A 15,461-nucleotide genomic window follows, 5' to 3' on the forward strand; every position below is an offset into this window, starting at 1 on the left:
CCGGGGCGCTTGGAGCCGGTGACTGAGGTCTCCCGGGCCCCAGGCCTGGGCTACTGTAGGTGCTCCTGGGCGCCTTGCCCGCTTCCCCCGACTGCCGAAGGACTCTGACACCTCATCCGCACAGCGACGGCGATCCCGTGCCTGTTGCAGCAGGGAGGAGGCCTGTGGCCCAAACATGGCTGTGGGCTCCACTGGCACCCTGAGGAGACAGTCCCTATCTGCTGGCTGTAGCTTCGACTGGGACAGCCACAGATGTCGTCTCACCACCCAGAGCTGAGCCACCGAGCGACCTGATTTGGACACCGAAGCCAGGCACAACGTTGCTGACTGGAACTCCCTTGCCAGAGAGGCATCCACCGGCTGGTTCTGCATGAGACCAGAGAGGTGGTGGGCGTACAGAGTCAGGATGGCCGCAGTATTAGCCAGACAGGCTTGCATCGCCGTGGACCTGTGCAGCTTGCCCAACAGACTCTCCATCGCCTTACTGTCTTTGTTCAGACAGGCTGGACCCCCAAACAAAGAACCTGGGGAGCGAAAGAGTGGCGCCAGGTCTTGGTCCACAGCTGGAAGTGCCCCACAGCAGACCTGCTCTTGGTCGGCCATGTTGGAGAACACTTTAGTCTGCCTTGACCATCTATGGTAGGATGATGGTGAAGTAAACTGGCGACATAACAGGTTCTTGAAGTCTGGTAGGAGAGGGATCTCTGACCTGAGACCTTCCTCTGCTTCAGCCTCGAACCTGGAGACAGCAGCTGTCGGCTTTTCGGGTAAAACGATGTTCAGGGCCTTGGTTGCCCTGTCAACAATCTCCCCAAACAGGTGAGCCAGCTCTCGCCCGGAAGGGTTAGCTGAGGGAAGCTGTTCACTGGGAAACTCCCCACTCTCTGAAGAGAATACTGTCTCCACATCCAAGTCCTCTTCCTCGGAACCATCGTACTCCCTGTCAGAGAAAAGACTGGGAGGCCGAGAGGGACCCACGCAGAGAGAAACGGGGGCCCTAGGAACACTGAGGGAGAACAGGGAGCCCCCGAGCAGACGCTCGGGGGGCTCCGCGAGCCTCCCCGGCCCCCCGGAAGCCCTCCTCATCTTTCTTACTGGCCCTTCCAAGGTAGGTAACCCTCCCCGTTTTGATGTGAAAAAATGGCAGCGGGCTTCCCTTGTATGCATCGGCATGATGAAACAGTTCATGCATGACTGGGGTGTATCCCTGGCCAACATTGCATGCTGGTGGCCTAAACATAACACACAATTGTCGTGGCCATCCTCGAGGGGCATGGCAATGTTACAACCAACACAGTGAAGGCCTGAAGTGCCCTCCATACTACTGGGAGGAGTCAACTTGGCCACGCAGCTCTGCTAAAGCTCCCTCACGTGGTGTAAAATAAATAAACATGTTGCACAAAAAAACGTTTTTTTTATTCCTTTAATTATTTTAATTAATATTTATTAATTAATTTACTTTCTCAGGCAGCTTCCGTTTCGAGGAATTGCTGCCGACCCAGTTCCGAGCAAAACGATGCGCTATCCGGGATTGGTAGCTAGCTGGAACAATGTTCACCTGCCTTCAGCTCGCCCAAGCACAGCCTACTGTTCGGAAGGGCGTCGGCGTCGCACAGTGCGTGAGTCGTGGGTTTCACGGACAATACACTGTCAAGACTCTCACAGCTTTGCTTTCAGCCAGGGAGCGGATTAAACACGATATGGCTATGAAAAAGGTGTCGGACAATCACACTCGCCGGCTGCTTAGGCGAGAGCTCCTACGGAGGTAAACAGCAGCCCCCTGGACCGCAGCGACGCACCGATAAGTGTGGGACACCGGGGTTGGTAGGACTTCTGTGTTTCCACAGAAACGTTGTCGCCTCGCCTCTAGCGGACCGAAGTCACTGCCAGGCGAGGGACCTGAAGCCAACGCGTAAGTCGTGGGTTGCACGTACAATACGTCGGTGTCACTACCAAGCCAAAAAGGATCTTTCTTTTCCGGGTTAGGCTACGCGATCCAAGGAGGCTGTCCGCAGACAGAATCCAAAATTTACACAGGCAAGCGAATACCAATGCTGTAACCCACACACGTTAATCTAACACACAACCCCACACGGCACCTTTCACAGTGGAGATCAAACAATCAATGATTGCACGTCTACACCGGTGTTTTATAGTGGTGTGGGCGTGACCGGGCGTGCCGGTGTGTCTTAAAGCCTATCCACGGTCCTTGGCAGTCATGGGGGTTATACCCCATACATATGGAATATGTAACGGAGTGGAGAGATGGTCTCGATACGATAGAGAACCTAGGATCACATGCCCAGAACACCTTGGATCACATCCCCAGAACTTTTTAAGTATCACATCACTGTACAATGAAAAGCAAATACCCTTGGTTTTTTTGGCTGCTTGTCAGACAAACCAAGGCAATCACTTGCTTTGCATGATCAATGAAACATATTACAACACTTTTTTAAAAATATGTTTATTCCATTTCAGAAAATTCTCGGCAAAACTAAGGTAAACTAAACTACTTATTGCAAACAACACTTCATTACAATAGACATGAAGGAATCCAGCGCAACTGGTAATATAGCGTTTAAAAAAGAGACAAAAAAAAAGCATTGGATCAAGGAACCAAAATACATTTGGTGGTCGAGCGTTTTTTGTTCCCCCTCAAAGTACGGGACATCGGTGGCACAGGAGATGGTCCATCCATCCTCCTGATGGTCTATCCATTTAAAAACACTCGGGTCAAACCTTCACACACAGCCGACAACACAGCATCTGGTCCTTGTCCTTTGTAATCAAGGGTCTCCTCATGTGGCCAATAGAAAAACAATACCCATTAAACGTCTCAGATGGATGTACCACATACCAGGGCTGAGGCAGGATACTACATAGAGAAGAGGTCTACTCCACGACCCTGGACACCTGGTGCATCAAAGGAGCAGACCTGTCATAAGTGTGAGGAGACCGGCCCCAAGTGAGGAGGGTCTGTTAGCATGTGTTATTATGCCTATCATCCTGAATTATAAACAAAGTGTTTTGATGGCGTTTTGATGATGTTTGAGCCTTGAAGAAAGAGGTTCCTGTGAGGAACACTGAGAGCCAGCTCTGAACAATATGGACTTGTTCGTTTAAGCAGAGGACTGCCATCCCAGGTCCGAGATCGGAGGTCAAGGGTCGATCTCCTCAGGAACAATGTTGAGGATGACGTCCTCGTTCCCGCGCCGCACCACGGTCCTCAGCTTACCGTCTCTCCGGATGGCTGCACTGACGTCGTTGGCTGAGGTGATGCGTCCGTCGTTGATGCTGATGATGACGTCGCTCTCCTGGAGGCCCGCGCTGGAGGAGACAAATGACATCAGAAGCTTGTTATTTCAGTTACTTACAGAGCAAGATAGATAAAAAATCAGTCTAAACACAATTACACAACAATAAAACAGCAGTTGATAGGGATATCATAGGGGGCTGAGCATGTAGTGCTGCAAGGATAGCTTGTTCAACGAGATTCACTGCCAGGATTCAGTCTGGGGTGAAGACCAGCTTTTGGAATGTTTTTAATAAAAAAATCGGAAAGGAACTTTCCGTTACCCCAAACAATTGAGATACGACCAAAGGCAGACCGCGTTTCTACGTAAAAATCTCTGGTGGTCAGTGTTGAACCTGAGAACACTTTTCTGCCCTTTTCCTAGCGTCAGCATGAAAAAAAATTCATCTGTGGTCACAAAGTTTCCAGCGACATAATGCATTCTAACTTAGAGGCTGTTTCATAGCGCCACAGAGTTCTAATGTGGCGGCAGAGAAGCGGTTGTGCATGTTAAAGAAGGTCATTAACAGGACATTGTGTAGGACAATCAAGACTGTGAGCTTGTGGATTTCAAATATCTATGAACCGTTTTTTGTTACTGCACACCCCCAATTTACAACCTTATAATGGAGATGTTCCTAGAAGTTTGAGGTAGAACAACTGAAAGTTAGTTGAAAACTAAATTGTCATTGTTTTACCTTATTGCTAGCCCGGAAATCCAGACCCACATCTAGAAAGCAGTAGGGTCTGGTAACGAGTAAGGAACATGGCCCAACTCGTGGGGCGGCACCAAGCATGCATTAGAAAATATCGGATAACACTTCAACCAATCAGAAGAATACAAGGGGTGATGCATCCAGAGCCACATACTCTAAGCCAGTGATTTTCAACCTTTATTGAGCCGCAGCACACTTTTTACATTTACAAAATCCTGGGGCACACCACCAACTAAAATGACTCAAAATGACACTCTAACACAGTACATATAATGATATTGTAGTGGCGATTTGTCCTCAATAAAACAATAACTTGAAAATTAAGAAATCAAACAAAGCAACGTAATCAAAATAGCCACTGAGGCACCAGGGGGGACGAATCTTACGCAGTGCAGGGGAAAGAGTCAACTGTCCAGTCATAAATTTAGATTTCTGCAGGTTTATTTTCTGATCTTCCAAGCAAACAAAACAAATGTGCAACAGTGTGAACCAGCAGCCTCACTCCTTTGTCTCTCTCGTACAGCTGGTAAAAAACCATGACCCTTCCCAGTGCCTGTCTTACCTATGCCCGCCACCTATGCCCGCCACCACCATATATAGGCTAGTAATAACTTCAAAACAAAAGCATAAACAAACTCAAATTAACTAATTTATAATACAAACGAGAAAATAAACATAAAAGTCATGTTATTTTATATTAAGCAAACAAACTAAATAAATGTTTTACAATTAAATCTAAGAAATGCATAGCTCCAACACATATAGTTAATAATATAGTTTCTAAATGTATTTATACTCACTTAGTGTGAAACCTGGGCCTGTTTCGATTAACACAAAATGGATATCCTGGCAGGAATGGTAGAAAGACACACACAAAGCTCTTCCTCAACAGCTCTCAGTCTCTCTCTGTTTTAATGTTTAATTACCATTAGGGCTGGCCCGAATGCCATTTTTCAGGCTTCGAATACTCGTTGGTTTTTCCGAGCGAATATTCGAATGCTCGTTCCAGAAAAAAACACCATCAAAAACAACATTAATAATCCCTATATACTCCCTGGAACCGATTTTGACAGTATCTGCATATTTTGTTGAAGATTTAATAGCTTTTTAACGGTAATTATTAGGCCTAAGTAGGTTGAAGTTCCTTAGTTTTTCCCCGTGAAAGCGAACAGCTGTTGTTCCGTTCCCAATCACCTGTCCTCTGCCATCTCATCTCAGCCCTTACGGGAGCTTTTCAATTCATCCTGGAATGTGCATCTTTTCAGGGAATTTGTACAATAAATCCATAACAAATACCGAATATGGATTATCTTATGTGTCCATATTGTATCCATTATATTGACCGGGTATTCCCAAGACGCTCACGCTCTGCCGCAAGCCAGTCACAGTTGATTGGCGCAACGCTGTACAGCGAACGTAAACAAACAACTAAGGTTAGCATTTCGTCAAGTATTACTTTTCCTCCTGAGATCCCGCTAATGTTGTGTTATAAAGTAAAGGGAAACAAGATATCTATTCTTCCTCAACCTCTCTCGCTTCTCTGCTTGGTGTCGCTGACGCTTATAGTTTGCCTCCCTCGCTCTTGTAACGTCACGTACGTGGAAAAAAAACAACGAAGCTTCGAATACAAATTTTCCGAGTAGCCTTTAGCAGTAAAAATCCATACATTAGCCGCACCGTTATATAAGCCGCAGAATCGAAAAATGGGGAAAAAAAAGGCGCAGCTTATAGTCCGAAGATTACGGTACATTATCTGCAACACTTTATTACAGCACAGACACCCGACAATGGTTAATTAGGTGATATTAGAAAATTTCCCACGGCACACCTGACGATCTCTCACACTGGTTGAAAATCACTGCTCTAAGCTACCAGCAGAGCTAACCGATAATTTAGACTCTTGCCGTAGCCGGTCGGTAAAAAACAGCAACAAATGTCCTTCTCGCAAAGGAAAGCTTTGAGCGCTGTCCTCTGTTCCTCTTTTAGAGGAAAAGCCATGTCTTACTCTTTCATTGTAGGGCCAAAGCCGTTTCAAACAACTTCTGTTCATCCGTATCCATCTTGCATTGTTTGCTGACTGATTCCGTAGCAGCGCTGTATTAATCTGTTTAGCTTGCTTCTGGCCCGCCTTCATCAGATACACCGATGTGATTGGTTAATGTTCGGATACAGGGGAATTGGGGAATGAGTATATTACTAATTTTCAGAATGTCTCGCTGAGCAAATTCAAATTGTGCTTGTGCGAGTACTCTGGATTTCCATGGTACCTTATTGCCCTTGCTGTTAAAGAAATGACCAAGAAATAAACAACCAATCACAGAAGCCCAGCGGGTAGTTAGCCACTCACGTCTCAGCAGGGGTGCGGCTTATGACCTCAATGACGTACGCACCGGACGTGACGTCGGGAAAGTCTGACTGCCTGTCCTTCAGCTCCTTAGCCAGCCTGCAGGAGGGACAGACAGTCAGTCAGACAGACAGTTACCTGTACTGGATTAACTGCAATATCTGACTCCTAAGTACACTGTGTCAAATGGAATTGTCAAATGACATTTGTAAAGATGATGTACGCTTTGATTTGTTGACCAGCATGCAGATTTATGACGAATTACGTGGATTTAAACAAATACCAACACGGGGAGGAATAACACAGTTGGGTGAAGTGGGATGTGTGGTTTCAGTTGCATCATCACAGGCGTGACCAAACTCACATGGGCGTGAGTGTTATCATACGGACTCCAATGTACTTCTTTCGTTGGGACGTTTGGCCTGGAACAGAAAAAAAAAAAATGTTTGTCAAATGTGGTCCAAAAATAATTAGGCATGATTGAAGATGAAGCGCAATAATAAGTTCACAAGTCTAAATGAGACCAGTCAGGACAAGACCCAGCCCATCGGCATGAAAACATGGAGTACCTTTGGCCTGTCTGTCATGGGACTCTGCCAAGAACTGTCTTATCTTGTCGGAGGGGATGGCAAAGGAGATTCCTGCAGTTACCTTCAGAGTGTTGATGCCTATCACCTCACCATCCTGCAGGGCACACACACGCGCGCACACACACCCACACACATTAATGAACATGCAGACCCACACACACATACACACACACACACACACACACACACACATACTCACACACACACATGCACACACACACACTCACACACACACAAATATGAGAAAAAAACACATGAGTAATCTCCCTGGTATCCAACTGGTTCTAATGCAGCTTCACTGAATACCGTACTGATAGGCTGAAGAAATAGCCCAGGCTTAATCACAACCCGATGTGCTGGGGCTGTCCTCGGCAAGGGGCTTTCTCTGCCTCTCTATTCTGACCTAATGCACAGAACCTCTTCCTGAAAACATATTTTCTGTAGTTGCGTAATGGGGACCGCCATGCAGAGGGTTTAACACAAGTTCTCCCTTTTACTGGCATAACTGCAACCATGGCAACGCAGAGTGTTGTGATTTAGAGCTGCAAGGAGAGCAACAACATCGTCCATGATGTTGGCTTCGCCAAAAAAGATTTCACCCCAAAGGACATGAAAGTTACTTCATGAAACCAATGTTAACATTGGTCGAACTGTTACTCGGGAAATATCTGTTTTGGTTTGAAAATGCCTCTCTTGTGCTTTGTCATTTGAGGACTTTAGTTCTCACATCGAACAATTCTAGAATATCTTCTCAATGCATGTCATTACTGATTAGGTTGGGATGAGTATTTTCATTCCTGATCCTACAAACCCTTTAAAACAACAGGTTCATGTTGCTCTCACCAGATTCACCAGCGGGCCTCCAGAATTTCCGTACTGTGAGGAGAGAAAACAACAGCAGGGGTCAGAGTTCATACGGTCAGCGAGCGTTTAAATGTTACGCAGGAAAGCACATCCTTGTCGGCCTAAAGGGGACCCTTAGCGACCCTCTGGCGACCCCTAGTGACCCCCGAACGACCCCCTAGCGACTGGTCAGACGACGGACAGTCAGAGAGGACGGTTGGGGGAGTTGTGGTGAGCTGCATTGCCAGTGTGTACCCGGCCCTCACGTTGATGATGGCGTCCGTCTGGATGTAGTCCATGTCTGAGTCGCGCAGGCCCAGCTCCTTGCCCCCCCGCTGGGTAGTGCTAACGATGCCGGTGGTGACGGTGTTCTGCAGGGAGAAGGGACTGCCGATGGCCACCACAAACTCCCCGGGACGCAGATCCGCAGAGCGGCCCAGCAGCAGCACAGGAAGCTGGATCTGGAGCGGGAACACACACAGGGACACACACACACACGGGGAGACAAACACAGGGTCACACACACACATACACAGGGACACACACACACACACACACACACACACACACACACACAGAGACACACACACACACACACACACACACACACACAGGGAGACAAACACAGGGTCACACACACAGGGACACACACACACACACACACACAGGGAGACAAACACAGGGTCACACACACACACATACACAGGGACACACACACACACACACACACAGGGAGACAAACACAGGGTCACACACACACATACACAGGGACACACACACACATACACAGGGAGACATACACAGGGTCACACACACACATACACAGGGACACACACACACACACATACACAGGGACACATACACACAAAGGGAGACACGCACAGACATACACACAGGGAGACACACACAAACACAGGGAGACACGCACAGACATACACACAGGGAGACACACACAGGGACACACACACACACAAACCCAGGGAGACATGCACAGACATCCATACACACAGGGAGACACACTTACACACACACAGGAAGACAGGCACACACACACACACACACACACACACACACACACACACACACACACACACACACACACACAGGGAGACAAACACAGGGTCACACACTCACACATGGAGAGACACACACACACACACACAGGGACACACACACACATGCACACACACACACACAGGGACACACATTCACACACACACACACACACACACAGGGAGACACGCACAGACATACATACACACAGGGAGACACGCACACACACACACACACACACACACACACACACACACACACACAGGGAGACACACACACACACACACACACACACACACACACACACACACACACACACACACACACACACAGGGAGACACACACAGACACAAACACACACAAGGCATACAATTAGATGCCTGTAAAATATATCTTGAGAAGCTTGGCAATAGACACAAATACAAAGATGCATCTAATCCTTATCCTTTTAAATCATAAAGGAACTTCCTACTCAGTCAGCTGCCTCACAGGACATGGATCCGGATCTGAATTCCAGTGTCGGTACATTCTCCGAACATGACTCCTAAATGAGTTCTCATTGGACGTCTGAAGCAGTGACGGACTGGGATTAAAAAACGGCCCTGGCATTTTCACCCACCAGCGGCCCACACGGGGACGCACACGCACACGCGTGCCCGCAACACGCAGATATAACTTCACATGCACGGAAATAACCCGCACTTTTGTAGCCCCATTGGTGATGAACTCTCTAACTTTAATATGCATAAAGACTGACTGTCCTCATTGTCCTCCTGTTTTACTCCCGGCCCCTGGTCTGTTTGCTCAGTGTCTTGAACATTACTGCAAGCGCTGGTGCTACTAGCTGAAGCTGCACAAGGCGATTTAAAAAAAACAAATCGGTCAGTTTCGCTCATTTTTCACTGTCAGCCAGCAGTAATTTCCTGGATTTCGCTCTCTTTTTCTCCGCTCCTCCCTTCTGTCGCTTAATTCCTCGATTCATAGTTCATACTCATAGTACCTACCTCAGCAGACTCTGGTATCTACCAACTTCCAACAACCCCCTATACACAGTACTGGCCCTCTTCTGCGCAGTGGGCCAGTACTTCACAAAGCTCTTCTTCGTCTCAATGTCCCCCGCATGACTAGTTTATAACACTGGAACCTTTGTCCCTTAAAGAGAGGGCGCTACTCATCCTGTAGCGACCGGCAGCAGGTGTTCGTTTGTCCGCGTTTTGTTTTTGTTTTGTTTTGTTTGTTAGATGTACTGAAAGTTCCCTGTTTTTATTCAATCGTTGATGGAAATGGACTAAATACGATTGTTCATTCAAGCAGTCGCCATGGAGATACTTTACGCTGTCATCTTATGGACCTTATGGATTTATTATGTCCAAGGCGTACGAAACCAGCAATACGAGCCGGTAAGGACATACTCCCGGGAATGTTTAATGCGATGGGACAATCCGAGCATGGGGGATTTATACTTGGACCCGCTTGTAACTGAAGACATTCTAGCCGAGATCTCCAGGCACAGGTCACCTGGAAATGATCGTAAAAACGTTTGCAAGGAGAGGAAACGGGGGAGGAGAGGTGGCGTCCGACTCAGGTTAAAACGCCAAAGATTGCGCCGTATTCCGCTCCCCTCCATAATACTCGCAAACGTCCAGTCGCTCAGAAACAAGACCGATGAACTACAAGCAAATTCGAACTATTTACATGAATACAGGAACGCCTGTATTATGGCCTTCAGTGAGACGTGGTTGTCGTCCAGAGACTCCGATGCGGATTTATCGATCAGCGGCTTTGGGGCGCCTGTCAGGTCCCAGGACAGGGACGCCGAATCTACGGGGAAATCTCAGGGTGGTGGTGTGTGCGTATATATTAACCAGCGGTGGTGCAGCAACATCACCGTCAGGGAATCAATATGCACAGCTGACATCGAATTGCTATCTATCTCTGTTCGCCCGTTCTATCTCCCAAGAGAATTCCCCCAGATATTTGTGACTGTAGTGTATATTCACCCCAAGGCTAACACACAAACTGCTGCCGATACTATTCACAAGGTGACTCAAAGACTTCAATCACTTTCCCCGGATGCCCCGTGTCTCCTTATGGGAGATTTTAACATCTGCAAACTGAGTAAAAGTCTCAACCTCTATCAATACGTCACATGCCCAACTAGGAAAAATAAGACTTTGGACATGTGCTATGGCTCAATTAAGGAGGCTTACAAGGCCTCCCCTCTGCCCCCCCTTGGTTCCTCAGATCACCGTGCTATCCATCTCACCCCTGTGTACAGACCTGGGCTTAAGAGGGGGAAAGTAAAAACTAGAGAGATTAAGGACTGGAATGATGAGTCTGTTTCTAAATTACAAGGTTGTTTTGATTGCACCGATTGGAATGTCTTCAAGGACTCAGATATTGATGAGCTGACTGACACTGTATGCTGTTATATCTCTTTTTGTGAGGAGTCTGTTATTCCTACAAAACATGTAAAAGTGTATGCAAATAATAAGCCATGGGTCACTAGTTCCCTGAAACAAGTGCTTATGAAAAAACATAGTGCTTTTCACAATGGGGATGAGGATGAAAATAGAGAGGCAAGGAGGTCAGAGCAGAAATCAAGAGGGCTAAATTACAATATAAAAATAAGATAGAGGAGAGACTGGGTAGTAACAACTTGAAGGCAGCATGGGATGGTGTTAAAAGAATGACAGGTTTGCATAAAACACAAAACAAGCCAGTCCATATCCCAATGTATAAGAGTGATAGCGATTTATCTGAAGCATTGAACACTTTTTTTTCACGTTTTGATATTCATGACTTTTCAGATGAACATAAGAAATTAACTGAGGAGCAAGCTCTGGTAAAGTCCACACCATTCTCAATTACACAAGAAGATGTCAGGTCAGTATTTAAGAGAAATAAGGTCAATAAAAGTCCGAGTCCAGATGGCATTACTGGGAGATTGTTAAAGTGCTGTTCAGAACAGCTCTGCGGGGTGTTCACTGATATTTTTGAGATGTCCTTGGAACAGAGAAGGGTCCCAAAGGCATGGAAGGAGTCCATTATTGTTCCAGTGGCAAAGAGCAACACTACAAAGAGTTTAAATGACTTCAGGCCAGTGGCATTGACCTCACTGGTCATGAAGTCATTCGAAAAGATGTGTATTTTGTTGTTAAGGGTGGGTGAGGCCCTGGACCCAAGGTAATTTGCATACAGGGCTAGAAGAGGGGTGGAGGATGCCCAGATTACACTACTAAATCTCCTGTACAGCCATCTAGATGGTCCGGGCACACACGCCAGGCTTTTGTTTTTAGATTTTTCTTCTGCTTTTAATACTATCCAGCCACATTTCTTAACTTTCAGAACACAACGAGTAAAGGTAAATGGTTGTCTTTCGGAAAGGCGTGTCTCTTCCACTGGCCCTCCCAGGGTTTTGTACTTTCCCCTCTACTGTATATCCTCTACACTAATGACTGTAGAAGTCAACATATAAATAGACACATCCTGAAATTTGCTGATGACTCAGTTATTGTTAGTTTACTGCATAAGCATGAATCTCAGCATGGGCCAGTGGTTGATGAGTTTGTCAGTTGGTGTGACAAGTCTTTTCTTCAGCTTAACATCTCAAAGACAAAAAATATGGCCATTGATTTTAGAAGAAACCAATCTTGTTCTCCACCACCTACATACATATATGGAAACTGCATAGAGATGGTTGACCAGTATAAATATCTGGGAACAATGATAGACAATAAACTCAAATTTGACGTTAATACTGATACTATTTGCAAGAAGGGGCAACAACGATTGTACTTCCTTCGGAAGCTTAACTCCTTCAATGTCGATAAGGTTATGTTGTCTTTATTTTATAAATCTTTTATAGAATCTGTTCTTTTTCTTTTATTGCCTGGTATGGGGGCATCAGCCTTAGGGACAAAAACAACCTCAGCCATATTGTGAAGGTGGCTGGGAAGTTGATTGGCTGTCCACAAGTATCCTTGCTGAACATTTATGAGAAGCAGGTTACTAAGAAAGCATATATTGGACTGTAAAAATCACCCCCTTCATTGTTCATTTGAGGCCCTTCCCTCAGGCCGGAGACTAAGGGCCCTATCTTGCATCCGGCGCAAGTGACTTAGTCACTGGCGCATGTGTCGTTGCTAGTTTACAACTGGCGCAGAGCGTTCTTTTCCCACCACCGCCACTCGCCGGTAAATTAGGGATTGATCATGCGCCCCAAGGGGCGGTTCGGCGGAAGGAGGAGGCGTGTTCTGGCGCAAACGGTATTTTGCCGTTTCTGAATACCATTGCGCTACTGACCAGGAAATACCTGGTTTAAAGTCAGTGGCGCGTTGTTCAGATGCTATTTTAAGGGCGCATGCATACGGATTGCTTGTGCACCTCGCGCATACACTTTGCGTCTCCCATCTACCTAGCCGCACATTCTTGGTAAATTATTTGGGAAAGAACAGCTGATGCAGCGGTAATAAGTTGTACTTTTAAATCAATGCATCTGCAAACACCGTACAGCAAAACACATATTTTCTTGACAGAGACATCGTGTAGGCCTACATGCCCATAACTTTTAGGATTGATGAGTATTTGATCGTGAAAAACATTGTTTTACCGCGAGTGAGTGTTAAAAAGAATGAATGAATGCGGGCGCGTGCGTGTGCTCTGTTTAAACACACGCAAACTAAACACGTAACGCATAATACAATCAATGGCAATGTCTATTACCACGGGGACACATGCATATTAGGATAGCATACAATACTGATAAGAAACAATGTTTATAATGTATTGCGTATATCATTAAATAGAACCACAGTTACCGCATATCATATGTTATATCATATACGTTTTCTTTGCCGAAATTTATTTGAGGACTCAGTTGTGGAAGAAAAACCCTTATTCCATGTGTGAATTCGGCCATATTATTTGGCAATAAAGTGAGCCATTTGCAGTTTGAAATTCATGTGCATCTGTCTCATCGGAGACTGCAGACGCGCTGTCAAAATATCAACTCGTCCGATTCAAATGCGCTCATGGCTCTTAAAGGGGATGGGAGCTGGCACACTCATTGGTTTGTTGGACGTTACGCCCAAACCACACCTACGGGTAACTAGGCTGCTTCAGACCAACCCCTTTGACACTTGCGCCGCGACGCAAGTGTCATTTATCCGCCTGTAAAATAGCGATAGCGCCGTAGAACCGCCCACAAAGCTACTTGCGCTTTGCGCTTCCCACTTGCGTTTCAGACCGTTAAAATAGGGCCCTAAGAGTCCCTCTTTCTAAGTCCAATAGGTCAAAGAACTCTTTTATTCCTAGCGCAATTCGTTTGCTAAATTTGCACAATTCTTTGCACATACCTGTAAATGTATTTGAATCAGATGACTAGATAAGTATGACAGTTTTTTAACTTATTAGCCCGTGTCTATCTCCTTGTTGTGTGTCCTTGTGTATATTGTGTTTTTATGTTTTTATGTGTACCTGACTGCAAGACAAGTTTCCCTTTTTGGGACAATAAAGTTAAACTGAACTGAACTGAACTGACGCGGCCTGATTCGGTTTTGAAATTCCCAGAAGTCATTGCTTCATAGAACTTTTGTAAACCAATAATACAATTAAAAATACAGGCAGAATTGTTGTATTTCAATTTCAAACAATGCACTTTTTAAACATCTGATTGAATAAGGCAACAAAATAATGTAGACCGATGTAAGTATTAAGGGCAACCATGACTGTAGTATATAGACACTCATATCTGGTATAAATACTGATTCGGGATTTAGAGACAAATGGCTAATTTGAAGCTTTTAACACTATAGATGCTTGATAGTGGGCCAAGAGATAATGTGGGGCCGCGTTGCGCAAAGCAGCCGCGCGAACCCGACAAGCATGCCGCCCCGTGATTGGCCAGCCCAAACGGCCCACGAGAGGCCGCGGCCCCTCTGGCATCTGCCCGAATGCCAGACCGTCCAGTCCGTCACTGGTCTGAAGTGCTGCAGGCGAGCAGGAAGCTGTTCCCTCAGCTTGTGACACGCTGTTAGCCTTCTCTCCAAAGGGAGCATAGGAAACCCTCAGAGTGTGTGTGGGGACCCCCAGAAGGGCTTCACCCACAGCGCCACACACACACACACACACACAATACCGGATTAAGGGATTTCAGTCACCTCTGTTGTTTCTGGATGAGTTGGCTTTCTGTTTGTGTGTAGTTTACACATAATGTTAAAACATTTACTTAAAAACACACACACACACACACACACACACACACACACACACACACACACACACACACACACACACAGAGACACAGACAGACAGACAGACAGACAGACAGACAGACAGACAGACAGACAGACAGACAGACAGACAGACAAATACAGAACACACGACACACACACACATGACACATCACAATCAGTATTATTGGCTTATTGACTCGACTTGTCTAGGCAAATATTATTTCTCATAAATAACCTTGGCCCACACAGTTTAATCTGTCTGTATATTTTCTGTATGTATCAGATTCTTATTATTTGCAATTAGTAAATGTAACGTCTATGTACTTCTGCTATGTACATGTACAATCAACAGATGTTGAACCATCAAGTTGTCGGTTCAAGGTG

General features: G+C 46.0%; 1 protein-coding gene across 2 annotated transcripts in view; it reads right to left on the reverse strand.

Annotated features, from left to right (window-relative positions):
- Positions 1-2,434: 2,434 nt before the first annotated feature.
- Positions 2,435-15,461, reverse strand: part of LOC132446276 (serine protease HTRA1B-like) — a 29,612-nt gene continuing 16,585 nt past the window's right edge. For both annotated transcript variants that reach the window (XM_060036490.1, XM_060036489.1), the window contains exons 5-10: positions 8,055-8,249; positions 7,789-7,821; positions 6,925-7,039; positions 6,720-6,777; positions 6,359-6,454; positions 2,435-3,330 (exon numbers count right to left, since the gene is read on the reverse strand). In XM_060036490.1, the coding sequence (XP_059892473.1) occupies positions 3,162-3,330; positions 6,359-6,454; positions 6,720-6,777; positions 6,925-7,039; positions 7,789-7,821; positions 8,055-8,249 (666 nt within the window). In that variant the 3' untranslated portion in view covers positions 2,435-3,161. The remainder of the gene's footprint in view (positions 3,331-6,358; positions 6,455-6,719; positions 6,778-6,924; positions 7,040-7,788; positions 7,822-8,054; positions 8,250-15,461) is intronic.

This window comes from Gadus macrocephalus, chromosome 18 (genome assembly GCF_031168955.1).
Source record: "Gadus macrocephalus chromosome 18, ASM3116895v1".
NCBI classification, from domain to species: domain Eukaryota; kingdom Metazoa; phylum Chordata; class Actinopteri; order Gadiformes; family Gadidae; genus Gadus; species Gadus macrocephalus.